This window comes from Pseudochaenichthys georgianus, chromosome 15 (genome assembly GCF_902827115.2).
Source record: "Pseudochaenichthys georgianus chromosome 15, fPseGeo1.2, whole genome shotgun sequence".
Taxonomy (NCBI): Eukaryota; Metazoa; Chordata; class Actinopteri; order Perciformes; family Channichthyidae; genus Pseudochaenichthys; species Pseudochaenichthys georgianus.
Window position 1 is genome coordinate 7,896,610 of NC_047517.1, and position 15,501 is coordinate 7,912,110.

Below are 15,501 nucleotides of genomic sequence, written 5' to 3' on the forward strand. Positions count from 1 at the left end.
TAATGGTAAAATAAAGAAACTGTTCATAGAAACCTAAGAATTAAAAGAACGTGATCGAGCCACCACAGCCCATCAGAGAGCAAACAATCAGCCTGAGCTCCATGGAGATGCCCTATAGTTATGGAGACCTATGTGTATCTCGGCCGTTGGAAAACAAATAGGAACATATTTGTTTTTGAAGACTATTTAAGCAAACTCTCAAGCTGTTATTACTCAGAGCAAAATATATTATTTATAAAGGATTGTGTTATTATTAAGCACATGTTCAGAAAATACTCAAGCAGGGCTAAGGATGGGCAGTCATTTTGATGAAGTATACTCCTACCAGGCTACCACATGTACCAGTGGTCAGTTGACATATATTTTGTATTATTTTCCAATACCTCATACATCTTGGCAATACCATCCATTGAACACCTAGTCCAGCAATACTAGCCTTTTTAGGGCTGTTTTCGACAGATGAGCGTGTGTATGCCAGTTTAATTAGTTGAGCTATAGAACACCCCCAATTCTCCATTGTACGTCATAATAATAGCTACCATTTAGTTTGGACGCGATTGCGTTAATTAATAAGGTCACACTGTGTCAGTAAATACATGTGTGAGCTAGTAATCTGGTAGTGCTGCAATATGTACCTCTCTCTCGGCAGCTGAAGCAACTCGTTTGGTGGCTCCAACTTCACGTTTGTTGACACTGTCATTGTCTTGCGCGGCCGACGTGCTGGGACGGTCGGTGTTCCCGACTGCGTACGTTGAGAAATCGAATATTGTGGGAACAGATCCTGGTTTCAAATCCGATGTTTTGTATTGAACCAGGCATCCAGACTGGACTTTGAGCAGCTTCTCATCCGTTAGTGGCAGCCTATGGAAATGTACTTCTTCCTTCTTCGTATAAAATCCATTTGTGCAGCCTGGGGCAATACAATAAACTCCTGACGACGACCGTTTTCTTGTAATGTAAACTACTGGTGCATTGCACGCCATGTTGTTTGTTATTGAGCTTTGGCCCAGGAAGCCGTACCCACTCAGTGACGTCACTGGAAAAGTCCCGGAGCAATGGAAGCGCCCATGGTCATTAGGCACGTATTCCAAAAAATAAATGTTCGTATCTCGATCGTTTGCATTGGAAATAGACTAGATAAATACATTTCCTAATGGGAATATTGTCGCATGGAAAGCAGTTTGAAAAGTGTTTCCATTTCCCTTTAAACCAATATTTGTTATTATTTGTATTCTTTTCACAACTCTGTTATTCCTCAACAGCAACTTTTAAAATGATATTAGACTGAAGGGAAGTACAAGGTCAAAAACATGAATATATAACTATTTCTTTTTACGTTAATATTTTTGTATGCTTCTTCGTAACATTAAGCTGTCTGTGGCTCTTTTTCTGCTGTAACAACGCAAATGTCCCCTCTTACCTCATTCACACCAACGCAACTCCGGTTCAAGCTCCGTGCTAGAGCTTTTCAGAACCAGTTCTTCGGTTTAGCTCTGGCTCTTTTCACACCGCCCAGAGTCCGACTGGTAATGCGTGGTTGCGTCATCGTTTGCGTCATGACGTAACCGTTTGCGTGCCTGCTTCATAAAGCCAAACCGCACGGATGAAATCAGTTGCATTAATTTCTTATGGCTTTATCTGCAGCTTTTCCGGAGTCATTTCTGTGGTTTAGTTATATTTTTATAAAAAAGTGTACTCGTGTCAATAAAGGTTTTTTTAAAACACAACTGCTTCCGAGGTCGGTCTTATTTCTTAAGGTGGACTGAACCATGAGTGTGGAGTAACTTTCATTTAAATGAACGGTAACACTTTACAATAAGGTACACAAAATGTGCTTAGTTACTGAGGAACTACTAGATAGTTAATGGTTAGTTAATGAGTAGTTCCTCAGTGACTGCGATTGAGGAACTAATGGTTAGTTACTGGTAAACAGACTGGGCGGTACTGTATTAACGAATCATTCGTTAATGGTTACTTAATGAGGAGTTCCTGGGAGACTTTGATTGAAGCAATGGTCCGCTGCAGCAGGGCACATTTAAACCTGCCATCTTCGGCTGGCTTGGGTCCCACCCTGGATCAACTGGTGGAGGTGGATCCGATTGACCTTACCATTACTTAGGCCGTTTGGGTACGGTAAACTCAAGGAACGCAAACAAAAACAGTAGTTACCCATTACCTAATGATTACCTTACCGTTACTAAAACAGTAGTTACCCATTAAGTAATGCTTACCTTACCATTCGTTAAGCATTGTGTGTCCCCTCAAGTAAAGTAATGCATCACAAACAGTAGTTACCCATTACCTAATGATAAACAAACAAACAAACAAACCCTGTGCACTCAAGTTTACATTTTTATTTAAACAACAATCCAAAGGACACTAATAATGAAAACGAGGTTGCTTTCAGAACTTGCGAAAGTGGCGTATGTCATGCAGCAATCTGCCTAAGGGACCATCTTTGTGTTCATTTGCCAGCCAATGTGTCCACTCGATCAAAGCAAGATGACTCTTCAGAGTCTTCACTGTGCGGTTTCCTCGCAGTCTCCAGACCTGTGACTTGTACGTTGACCAAGCCCGCTCAATGTTTTGGGTGTGGGCTCCTGTGTCTGGGTTCACAAATGACCGGCTGTGGTTCACAGAGAAATGGACAAAGCCACTTTCTGCGATTGCAGTGGTGTATGCCCTCCACATGTCCGTTATCACCGTGGTCCCTTGGCGAACGTATTTTGTGACCAGAGGAATTAAGTGGCGCCGTGATCTTTGTTTCACCAGCCTCAGGATAGGTCTTCTCCTTTTTCCTCTGATGCCCAGCATTCCAAAGACCCATTTTCTCCTCCTCCACGTAGGACCGAATCTTCCCCTACCATACTGTAATAAAGCAGTGAAAAAGGACAACAGTTATATAAAAATAAACATCAGGCATTTCAATTGATAAACAAAGTGAAATGTGTTTATTTGCTTTCTTTTACAATTTAAAAATATTCACTTCCTTTCTCAAAAAAGAAGAGAAAAAAATTAAAATGTCGTGGTACAAACAGAAAAGGCTGTTTCATTTTATTAAGTTAAAGTTTGCTTATTTTGCTGCAAGAAACATGAAAATGTAAGATATATATTGGAATTAGATGATATATAAATAGATTATGCACTTTTAAAATGTTAGTAATACAAAGTAAGAATAAGGATTTATTTCCTTAATGATCTGATTGGATGAGATCATTCTTAGCTTCTAAATTCTTTTTTTCTGTTATTTGACTGTGTATACACTGTGGAGCTGGCTCTCTCTAATGTATACTTTATCTCGCCAGTCACAAGGGTGTGAAATGACACAATTATAAAATTACATTACTTTGCTCATTCATTTGTTAATCTCTGACCTTAAAAGATATGTTGTTATTTCACCTTGAAAAACAAAGGTTTTAGTTTTAGTGAGGCCAAAGGCTAAGGCTCTGTAGTTTATACACACCTTCCTTTTGTGGTAGAAGTTGCTTTCGTCCAGCATGACAAATTCGTTTGGTCCTCCAAGTCTCTGCTTTCCCCTCCTTTCTCTCCTCTTGATTGCACTCTTGCAGACCTTCCTCAACTTCAGGCTAATTTTTGACAGCGTGCGACTGCTTCCTGCCACGCCATCCTGCAGCATGTCAATTTGCCTTAGCTGCAGTCCCTGGGAAAATCTGTTAAAGATCAATATAGAATTACTAAATATGAACAAAAGCATATGAAGAAGAACGCATTCAGCACCAGTGGCTAATGTATAATTAATTATATAATTCACATTAGACATTTGTTATTACTCAAGATGAAACAGAATATTTTAATGTTGCTAATTAATTATATCTATCAAGTTTCCCTGTATCAGAGCATCTACACATGTATTGTTAAGCTATTAGAATAATCACACATTGTAACATTCTGAACCCATTTTTTTGTTGAGGAACATTTTGAATGCAGGAATTTTACTCTAACAGAGTATTCGTACACTCTGGTACTTTTACTTTTACTCTAATACAAGATCTGAGTACTTAATACTAAGTGCAATATCTGAGTACTTCTGTTTTACTCAAGTACAATATCTGAGTACTTCTACTTTTACTCAAGTACAAGATCTATTCTGTTTATAGCCTATGAGAAAAACTATTAGAAAACGAAAGCTAAAGCTAATGTTAGCAGATAGTGACAATGTATGCTAGTTAGCTAGCTCAACGATTCCTTAAATAATATTGCGACAGAAACATTTTTCTGTTCACATCACGCTCTGCCGCTCCAACAGGGAGCTCTGCTCTGAACACCCGAACGGTAAGGCGATACGTCCGTTCTTATTGTGCATCCATGGGTAAAGGTAAAACCTTTATATATACAGTATATGGTTATGGGTAAAACGCATACAGAACACGTAACATGAAGGTGCCGGGCGGCGCGGTCCCGTGGGTTGGATGCGCGTTCATAATGCCGAGGGAAATAAATCTCGAGTGTTCTCCTCAGTCCGGCGCACTTCCTGGGGGCTTGGTGTGTGAAAGCGGCCCCACACCTCCAAGCAGCCTGCGTTGTGAATTGCCAAATAACTAGCGCTTAGTCCGCTAGCTCAATGCTAACATTTAATGGATAACGTCATTGACGCGCTAACTGAAATTAGCATTTAGATATCGGTAATGTTAAACAACAGTCAACATGCTTAAAATAAACGTAATACTTACAGGCATTCATTTGCTGTGCTTTGAGGAAATGACTGATATTATTGATGAATTCATATTACCTGTAAATGTATTTCATCCAGCTGAACAAGGACAATTTGCTCCTCTGAAACAGGGACAGTGACCTCACTGACTTCTTCGTCGTTTTCCCTCGGTGTTTTTTACGTCGGCACTTCCTACAAAAGACAAATCGTAAATTCCTAGTCCTTTTTTCCTGATAAAGAACTTATCTTTGTAACATTACATATCAGTAAACAGAGGAAGTCATCGTTAAAACCCGTGCTAAAAATGTACGACTTAGCCTACCACTGCAGTCCGTCGACGTTTGAGTGTTTCTCCAGTTTCATCCTCTTTTTGCAGAGTTTGCATTTCATTTTTCCTTGAAGCAATTCCTTTTTCAATAGCCATTCAATTAATTTTTTCTTTTTTTTAAAAGTCTGTCTTCCGTCAATAAGACTGAGTACTTTGGTGTGCAGTGTCATGATAACCAAAAACCTGACTACTGCGGCGTTACTACTACGTTACTGCGGCCCCGGCCCGTCCACAAACCCTGACACCCAGCGTAGTTCAAGATGAACTCCGCTGAGCGCACTAGCGCCCTAGCACCCTGATCCTCATTTCTTGTTCACACGATTCAAACCAATAGTTTTGATGTTTTGAATCAGGTATTTCATCTTCCTTGTTCAATTAACAAAGCACAGCTTCTTTATATTCACTGATATACAATTAAAATATTAAAACCGTAATAAAGTGTTAATGCGCTGAAAATCGAGATCCGGCTGGAGCACTATGCAAGACACGCCCCTTCATAGCATTCAAGTGCTACGATTCGCCATGAGCCTGTCACGTGCATCTCGGCTAGTGATAAAACCATAGACTGTATGGATAAAACTCAACGTCTCCATTTTATATGTAAAGGCTATCTATGCTCTAGTCTAGTCTACACGCTAGAACTGAAAATGGACTCGAGGAGAAGCAAGCGAAAGAGGATGGGGCCCCCGAAGCGTTTAGTGTCAGAATGTAAGTATGAATTGAAATATATTTTTGTCATTTGAGAAATCAGTAACACTGCATTGCGAAATCATCTCAATTGACACGTGTTATTACACTTTGTGTTCTGTGCTATCTGATTTGAGGTTGCTAGCTAAACCACGAGGACCCACGTGTTACATAATAATAATAATAATAATAATAATAAATTACATTTATAAAGCCCCTTGCTGGAGCTCAAAGCGCTTACATGACATTTAAATGTTTTGTAAAGTTCCTTATACAGCTTTAGACTTGTTTTTATCTCATAAATTCCTTAAGTGACACACCCTGAAAAGTCTGGTGGGTCATGTGCCGGGCTAAGACATGTGACAGAACTAGGTACATTTCAGAGGCTTGTTTTTGGTTGCTAAAGGTACAAATCAAGCCATTTAAGAATTAAAATGCTTACATAACATGTACTTTGTTACATTGAACCTGTTAACATTTCTTGATCAAATTGATATGACACAAATTAGATAAATATCGCTGTGACACTGATGTCACATCGGGACATTAACCTTAAACTTTCACAGTAAATCTGGAGTAACACATAATGTCACAATTAGAAATATGAGTATGACCTGCTCAGTTAATTTAGGTGATCCAATTATATTTAGTTAATATATTCTTTATTCTTCAATTCAAAGAATGTTAAAACAAATTTAAATCAAAAAATCCCCCTCATTAATTAAGTTATAAATAAGAGTTACTTTACCATTAAAGTTCAATGTCACATTGTCAGAAATGTGGTCTATTTAGTCTAAATTATGTTCCCCTTAATTTCCCCAAAAGTAGAAATGGGTTTGGGTTGTTATGGGTTAAACTAGTTAAATTGTCAAATAAACTCTGAAATATCTCAATTACGAAGGTTTAGCGTTTTATCTTAACTCTTAAATAAGTAAATGACATTAGGGCGCTAGAAACGAGAGTATTTTTATTTTAACACAGCATTGGGCGATATGTAATGAAAATATAATTAAACAGTACATTCATACATTCATTCAAGAGTGGCTTTTCAGATATCCAATTTTGAAATAGTTCCAATGAAGTTATAATATAGCTGAAAAAAACCCAAACATACTTCCATATAGTAATGCTATCTACATCAACAACTCTTTCTGTGCTCCATAATCTTACAGCGGCTAAAGATTTGGCTGATCAGTCTGAGGAAGAGCCATGCAGCTCCCACACTGTGGCAAAGGAAATGGGTAAGTGTTTGCTTTCAAATGTTAAGCATACTTTAAGGATCCACTCAGTCTCAGATGGTGTACTAATAAGTAGTTGCTTAGCAGATAGCAGTAAAAAAAACAATATGTAAACGTATAGTGGATTAAAGATGTCACATGCACAAAGTGAAGCCCCTTGTTATCTCCTGTGTGGAGGAGATTCTTCCACTGTGCTTTGCCATACCTTTGTTGGTAGTAGATGTCAGGGTGGGCAGATAGTGGTTTGGACGACATCCATGTTTTTTTGGTCTAATTTGGCATTTTGGACCTTTACACAATTTCAAATATTCCCTATCGCTATATGTACCATTATTCAACACTATTTCTAATTTATGAACTTTCTGTCTCCCCTCTTAAAGCTGTAGTGCACTGCAGTGATGGGTCTGACTCGGATGCATTCACAGGACAGCAGTCTACTGTGAAAGCATCAACTAAAGGTTAGGTTGTGTTGTGAAATTGCATTACATTTACATTTTATCTACGGTTACTGTTTTTTGATTGTGTTATTTTTATATATATATATATATATAATATCGCACAATACACTACAACAAGAAAATATTACATAACGAAAATGTAAACGCTTGTGCAAATGTGCTAGAGCCCATTTTACTTCTGTGTGGTTGAGTGCATATTAAAAGTTGAAGTTATTTTTTGCAATTACTTGTGAAGCCCTTGTCAGAATCAATGATCTTACAGTTGCCTTGAAGTGAATATAGTAATATTTTGTAATGTATTATCATAGGTTTTGCAGTGTTTAAATGCAGTTGCAAGTCCCAATATAGAATTCAACAGTCTCTATTAAATGTGATCAATGACATGTCTGCAACTTCACGACAATACAGGCAGTCCTAGATCTCTAATTTTGACATTTTATTGTACATTTCTTGAAAACGCTAAGCAAAGGCATGGAACCACAATCTGCCTATACATACTATTTGTGTAATAACTACAGAAAAGATAATGTTTTTTTTGCCGTTTTTGTCATTACAGATGTTTCTGCAGCTCCCACAGCCATAGCAGCTCTGAAGCACAGAAAACTTGAAAACAATGCCTTAAAAATAAGGATAGATGCTTTAAAGGACAAAGTATTATATCTTGAAAGCGAAAGGGACTATCTGAGGATACAGCTGGCTGAGGGTAAGCAAATCAATAATGATTAAATAATTACTTATTGGCATCCGATAGCTTTTGAGAAAGAAAAAAAAAACAGGCACATACACCAAGCCCTACAACATTCCTCATCACAGTCCATGAGGCCATACATGCTTGCAGATGACTAGTTGCATCAGCAATTCAGTCATTTCACTGCAAACATATCATGACAAGCATATAGGACGGACAGCACCAAATGGTGGGGTGGAGCTTGACAGCTCCAGCTCACTTCTCTCACTTATCAACCGACAGTAGAGGGTTGGATTGAGAGGGAAAGAACAGTCACTTGTTAAAATATGTTGAGTCCGTTTGTTCGGGGGAAACTTGGAACAGGCATATCACATTCGCCACCAATTGTTTCACTTACCTAACATTTCAGGTCACGATATGTTTCACTATTTCGAATGTAGTGAAAAACACTATGAATTTTCACCGATCTGCGTGAAACTCTGAACACACAATATAAGGTTTAAAGATTATTGTAAATGTTCTGACCCTTAGTGGTAACAATAGTTATCTTCTAATCCTCTTGTTTGTTTCAGCTTTGGCCCTTCTAAAAATGGCATCAGTTAAGGCGCCAGTTATTTCTGAAGGTGACCAAATAGGGGCAGGCAACTCCTTTTCATCCTCCACCTCCTCGTCCTCCTCCAATTCCTCCAGTTCCTCCTCCTCCTCCTCCTCCTCCTCCTCCTCATCCTCTTCGTCAGACAGAGGGAAGAAGAGGAAGAGGAAGAGGAAGAGTAAGAAGAAGAAGAACAAGAAAAAAAGAGGAAAAAAAGCGAAGAAGACAAAAGGAAAGACTGCAAAGAGAGGTAAGTTGGCCACCTACACAGTGTCTGACTTGGGAAGTAAGGAGGTAGAACTACAGTGAATTATGTGACAGACTGATCATTGCTCAGTGTAGAAGGAACAGCTAGTGAACAGGGCTAACCTGCATTAGCAGGTGCTGTCAGACTGTTTGTGTTCATACTGAAAACACTAAACTGAAACGGATTTGCTCATGTACTTAAAGTACATTACACTTAATTAGTGGAGGAGTGTCGCTACATGCCTTAGCGCAGCGTTTCTCAAAGTGTGGGGCGCGCCCCACTGGTGGGGCGTAGAGATGTGATAGGTGGGTCGCGAAAAAAAAAAACACACAAAACAACACCTGTAGATAACCCAATTTGTGTTCTTTGAAATTGAAAAGGATGTTGCATTGTGTTTGTTACTTTCGTTGCAGTTGTATGTCTTAAGTGTAATTTGGCATGCTTTTATTTTGAAGGCAAGTTTACGCTGTTGACAGTTGTTGTTGCTATGGAAACAAGAAACGTTTCACAGCGGGCGGAACTTGTCATAAAGTCCGCGATAATAAAGCCCACCCATTTAGAGGGAAGATATGATTGGTCAATTGTACTGTCATTTGACATTACTCTCATTCAGTTACTATAGCTGGCCCTCTGTGAATTCATAGCTGGACGTCCAATCAGCTCCTGTCTTCACAGAGGAGCAGAGAGGAGCTTCTTTCATTTACCCCTTCACATTCAAACAGAAACTGAATAGGCAGATTCAAAGGATTTATTTCTTTGGAAATGTTATTTTAAATACAATTTAATCAAGTTATTTTTGGTAAAACTATTGACAAATATTACTAAAAACATATTTTAAAAAAATATATAAAGAAAAATATAATTTGTTTTAATGTTTTGAAATATTATTTTGTAGAATATCTTAGGCCCTCAGAGACAGGCTCGCCACTGGTAAAAATCTCTCATACACACGTGTGAAACGCTCTCACAGACACACAACAGAGTTGCAGTCGGGAAGAAAAGCAATGTGGAGCGAGAGAGCGAGAGAGCAAGAGAGAGAGCACACCTTTATCTATTTAATAAAGTTGTACAAAATAAAGTAAGAAATCATTCCAATGTGTACTATAGGACAGTAAAAAGTTTAAAAGGGGAGTGATTAGTCAAATATGCATAAATAAAAAGAAAGAATGCTAACTAGGTAACATAAGATAAGAATAAACAAGTTTAAATGATTTGTTGTGATCATATTCTAAAGATGTTTGGATTATTGAAAAGTATACAGCTCCCTTTCATCTGAGTGTTGAGAGCTGTATCCATAACTTCATGCTGGGCTCAAAGTAGGGCTGCTCGATTATGGCAAAAATCATAATCTCGATTATTTGGGTCAATAATTGATATCACGATTATTAAAAACGATTAACCATTTACTTTGAAAAACATCAATTTATTGAAGAAAATAATTTGAAAAGTATGTTTTTAACAGTTGATTACCCTGAACTTTAAGTATAAAACCTATTTAAAAAATAAATAAAATCGTTTTATTTCGATTATGTTGTTTTCATAATCGTTGCAAGCCAAAATCGTAATTGCGATTAAAATACGATTTAATTGAGCAGCCCTAGCTCAAAGTGCACCAGATTGATGCATTCAACTTCAACATTTAAAAAAAATCTTCCTGGGGGTGCATGCCCCCGGACCCTCGAGGATGTGACGTCCACCACCAAATAAAGCAGGTTAAAATAATTAAATTGCATACATTTTATTTTAGTAAACACTGAAAACGGGTCCCACAGACCCAAACAGCACTCAAAGGTTAAAGGTAGCATATAATAATGTTAAAATGTGCTAAATATATACACTGCAAAAAAACAAAAAAGAGGAGTAAAAGTAGCTCACGACTTGTTTTACTTTTTGAAAGTAACCCTCATCTTAAAAAAAGTTTGATACCCCTGTAATATAACGATACATTTGACAATTTTAAGCTTGGCCTACCATTTTATTGGAGCGATGAGGAACAGGTGGGGCTTGAAAAGGCCCACCTGTTCAAAGTGGGGAATGCCAGAAAAAGTTTGAGAACCACTGCCTTAGCGTGTTATCATCAAGGGGATCGAATGCAGTCTGGTGTTGAAGTACAGTCGTACAATGTATTTTACAGCTCAATAAATACTTTTAGTATGCATTAAGTCTTTAATTTCAACAAATGTTCAAGTTACAATTGGGTGATGTGTACCCAACTGGACATAGACGATGTCCTCGGCGGCGGTGCTTGATCAGCTCCGGGACCACGGCTCAAACTAAACTCTGCGCTTCATTTACCAATGCTTTTTTGTTTATTTCTGCTGTAATATGTGTTACAATAATGGAGTTAGCTGTTTAACTATTATACATCAACCTGAGCTTATCCTCCCACTTTATGGCTGTTTAAAGTAATGTGAGTTACCGCAGTTAACTGTTCCGAAACGGAAACTCTACCCGTTCTTGTGGGGCAGGGAGGGGAGGGCACCTTATTAACTCATGATGTGATGATGGTCAGGTATCCAACGACGATGGCTGTCATACATGGCTGATGCACGATGTCATTGTCCATCAGCCCAACCATAACTAGAGTAAAGTTTAGCCAGCCCTGCATCATCTTCTGGTTGTTTTTGTGTTTTTAAGTGGTTGGATTCAATAAAAGAGCTGAACGCCCAAAAAATATGGTGGACACAAGAAAGACATGTTGCTGGATTCTTAAGGTAACCACTTCTCTTGGTTGGTTATGAAGAAGGAGCATATCAATATATAAATATACACAAATATTTGTTTTGAAATTCAGTTCTGTTGTTAACCTGGTTCTTGAAAAAATATGTCCATAGCTACCGCAAGAATTGCTGCAGAGCATTCTTTTGGAGGTAGTTCTTGATGCTGGAGACATGGCATATTTGACGCTTTCTCTGGTTTGTTGGAAAGTAAGAAATACCGTCAGCCAGGACGCTTTCCGGAAAAAGGCACACTTTTTGTGGATATTGAGTAAGAAATATTGTATTTTACAAATTCAATTTCAATAAGCTTGCTAAATTAAACCTTAGGCTTATTGTTTTATACTTTCTTATTACAGGTGTGGACACAAATTGGTTTCACCATTCTGAGTCCTATCGCGAGGAAATGTCCACCATGTTTTGCATTTCGTCTTGTCAGTTTTGCAGAACGCAATTCAAAGATTGTTCAGGTTGGCATACAATGACATAGATAAAGAAGTTCTGTATTTCTGCTTCAGATGCTTTCAGTGCTTACATAGATTGTTAGATAGATTATATTTCCTCAAAAATGTATCAGTGCACGTCACTCACAGTTAGCTTTAGACAATTAAGTGCTGTCACCATTTGTTTTTTTCAAAGTAACCTAAATTACAGATGGCTGCCACCTGTAATTGATTAGATCTAGAGAGAGTGAAAGTCCAGATTTTACTGAAGAAAAAGGAAATAATTTTGTATTCTCAAATTTAGCTGAAAAATAATAATTGCAGCTTCTTGCAATTTGGATATTGCACTTTCAACTTAAAAATACCAGGATGTCCCACTACATCATGTAAGCAGGAATATATGTGTAAAATGTACTTTTGACTCACATTAATATATTAAAGCAGCTTCCAAACAGACAATTATCTAGTGCTCAATGAGAGTATCAGTAGTAGTCTCATACAGTTAAAGACAAACTCTAAATTAATATATTTATAATTGTAATGTAATTGTGTGGTGGTTGCCGTCATTTCATGCAACAGTTGCACTCCATAGCCAGCTGCTGTTGTCACAGTAGTCTGCCGTTTATCCATATCTAAATATTTTGTCGTGTTGACACTTTTTTGGTCTGTCTGCTAAGTGTGGCTGAGCTGAAGTCCCAGTTATTGTCACAGTATGCCACTGATAAAGTTAGCAACCACCTTTTTTAAATGAGATGTAAAAGTTGTATAATTAAACATTTTGTTATTCACTGACATTTAATCATTATAGAACAATATTTAAAAAGTATCTCTATTTTAAACTAAAACTTTAAGGACTTTAAGAAGAAGGACTAAGATGTGTGAACAAAAATCAACAGATTTAGGGATTTTAGGAGTCATGCCTATTGAGGTTTGTAGGCTAGTGTAATATCTGCAGGGCTGGTGGAATAAAATCCAGGTAACTGTAAAGCTGATAAGGGAAGTGGCTTGCCAGTCTTTTCACAATTCCAAAATATGGTGACAGCCTGTATATAGATTTGTTTAAGTTTAATTTAAATATCCCTTAACCATAGTATTGAAGATAGCAGATCATTCATAAGATTATACATACAAATGATCGAAATCAAATGTATTATTACATTTACAGCCTTCTGTAGATCAGATTTTTCACTTTTGTGTTGTGCAGGATACGTAGGAGATGGGAAAAGAGGTGTCATTCGGGCTATGTACTCTGAGCATCCTCACCCTGGGTTCTGCAGCCATTTTTGCTCAACGGATGCTGGGAATTTTGAGTAGGAGGTACCTGGTGTTAAGGCCCCGATATTCAAAACACAGCATTGTTTTTTGCGTTAAAAACAGGCTAACCTTGACGCTGATTTGGGTGACTTGTGTAATTCGTGGAGAAGCGAAGAGTTGTAGTTTTGGTATACAGGTATAACATACTTTGACAGTAACAAAAACGTTTTTTAAAATAACAAGAATACAGTTTAAAAGGGGAGTGATTTGTAAAATATCCATAAAGAAAAAGAGTAATCTGCTTACAGTTCTGTTTCATATGGGTGTTGAGAGATGTATCCATTGACCTCTTCATTTTGCTCTCAAAGTGCACCAGATTGATGCTTTTAACTTCAATATTTAAAAACAAATTTGCACACATCTTGTGTCCATATCTTTCTGTTTTGGCGGTCATGCCACAACCGTGTATGCATGCATGCGCGAGTCATTGTAACATATCTGGATTAAGAGGTTGCTTTTTCTTTGCACAGCATGAAAGAAAGGTGAAATGAATGGGCTGTGATTTTATACAATAATATAATTTATAATAATTTGTACGGCCCTTGGAGAAAGTTGTAAAAATTGAAATGGCCCTTGAGAGAAAAAAGTTCCCCACCCCTGATCTAAATAGTAATAGAAACCCTTTATTTGTAACTTAACATCTCTGTCTCCTATCCGTATATTATAAAGAATAGCCAGTTAATTGACGCATTATAGCGCAGTCCTTTGTCAGATGGTATATTACGCTGTTTTTTCTGTTTCCAATAGTTCTCTCTTATTTCACCATACAGGTGTTTGTATCCCTGAATATAAGTAGGCCTATAATGTTAAACAGAACATGCTGTGGTGTCGCTCTGTTCAGAGCGACACCATTGTTTCCAAACAACTGGTCTCTGCACGCTTACATTAACCTGCAGTGTCAGATTTTAATAAAAGAACAGGGAGAGCAGATTCTCCAAACTGTTCCATTTAAAGGCTGCTGAGACATGAGGATGCCAGGCTAAAACTTGGCAATATTGATGCGTTATAAATTAGAAACGGGGCAATGTCGATAGAGCATTAAATCCACATTGTGGATCGTCTTATCAGTTATCATTATTAAACATGATTGGATAAAAGTAGAGCTGATTGCCCAAACCTAACTTCTGTATATAAAGGTACACACCCCAAACACAATAACTAACATGTATACATTACTTTGAGCAAAGCTACAAGACTAGTAATACCTTTACACTACACCAATTCATTACACAATTTTGTATGTAAGGATTACACTACCACTATATAGCACTAGTACAACAATATTATCAATAAATAAACCCATATCCTAACTGATTTCTGCACTACAGACATCATTAGGATAGGCAACAACAAAGTACTGTTGTTAAATAGTTACATATTTGTCTTTTTTTCTGTTTCAGTCCTGACCCCAGAAGACGCCATAAGCCGCTACAAGCGTGTTCTTGAGGCGGTAAACAAGGGGAATAATAAAACGGCGGCTTACAGAGCGGTAGGAGTGGACCGCAAAAGCATTGCCGACACTGCAGGAATTGCAGAACTGCATGCCGTGAACCCGGGCATCTACCAAGACATCCGGGGAACACTGAAGAAGGGGGAAACCCTTCTCCATTTCTCGAAGATGTGTAAAGCTGCCATAAAGGACCAACATTTAGAGGGGAAGGTCCAAGACTTGAAAACCAATGGAGGACTATTATCCATTAATCCAAAGGGGAAGTGAGGAAGGAATGGATGTTTTTTTGGTTTGCACTTGTTTTTAGTTTTCTTTTATAAAAAGTATTTTTTATTTCCATTTTTTGTTGTTGTTATTTTCATCGTTGTTTGAATACAAATGTAAAACTTCAGTGGCTGTAGATCCGTCATTGTCATCAACAGTGTTTGTTTGTTTGTTTGTTTGTTTGTTAAACTGATTAACTAATGGTGAGGTAATCATTAGTTAATGGGTAACTACTGTTTTGGTAACGGTAAGATAATCATTAGGTAATGGGTAACTACTGTTTTTGATGCATTACTTTACTTGAGGGGACACACAATGCTTAACGAATGGTAAGGTAAGCATTACTTAATGGGTAACTACTGTTTTAGTAACGGTAAGGTAATCATTAGGTAATGGGTAACTA

The 15,501-nt window shown here is 37.7% G+C and overlaps 2 protein-coding genes and 1 long non-coding RNA gene across 3 annotated transcripts; 2 read left to right on the top strand and 1 right to left on the bottom strand.

Moving 5' to 3' along the window:
- Positions 1-2,339: 2,339 nt before the first annotated feature.
- On the bottom strand, positions 2,340-5,047 carry LOC117460111 (uncharacterized). Its single transcript, XM_034101351.1, has 4 exons — positions 4,995-5,047; positions 4,751-4,864; positions 3,464-3,671; positions 2,340-2,868 (listed from the first exon to the last, which is right to left on the bottom strand). Exons 1-4 carry the CDS (start codon positions 5,033-5,035, stop codon positions 2,404-2,406), a joined length of 828 nt encoding a protein of 275 aa, XP_033957242.1. The 5' UTR covers positions 5,036-5,047; the 3' UTR covers positions 2,340-2,403.
- Positions 5,048-5,456: 409 nt separating this feature from the next.
- On the top strand, positions 5,457-8,972 carry LOC139435280 (RNA-binding protein with serine-rich domain 1-like). Its single transcript, XM_071205721.1, has 5 exons — positions 5,457-5,708; positions 6,860-6,928; positions 7,306-7,383; positions 7,940-8,086; positions 8,644-8,972. The coding sequence occupies exons 1-5, from the start codon at positions 5,570-5,572 to the stop codon at positions 8,970-8,972; spliced, it is 762 nt and encodes a 253-aa protein (XP_071061822.1). The 5' UTR covers positions 5,457-5,569.
- Positions 8,973-11,545: 2,573 nt separating this feature from the next.
- Positions 11,546-14,862, top strand: LOC117459275 (uncharacterized). The gene is made up of 5 exons (XR_004553507.2): positions 11,546-11,624; positions 11,745-11,898; positions 11,987-12,097; positions 13,275-13,387; positions 14,785-14,862. It is a non-coding gene; the product is annotated as an uncharacterized lncRNA (long non-coding RNA).
- Positions 14,863-15,501: the final 639 nt, after the last annotated feature.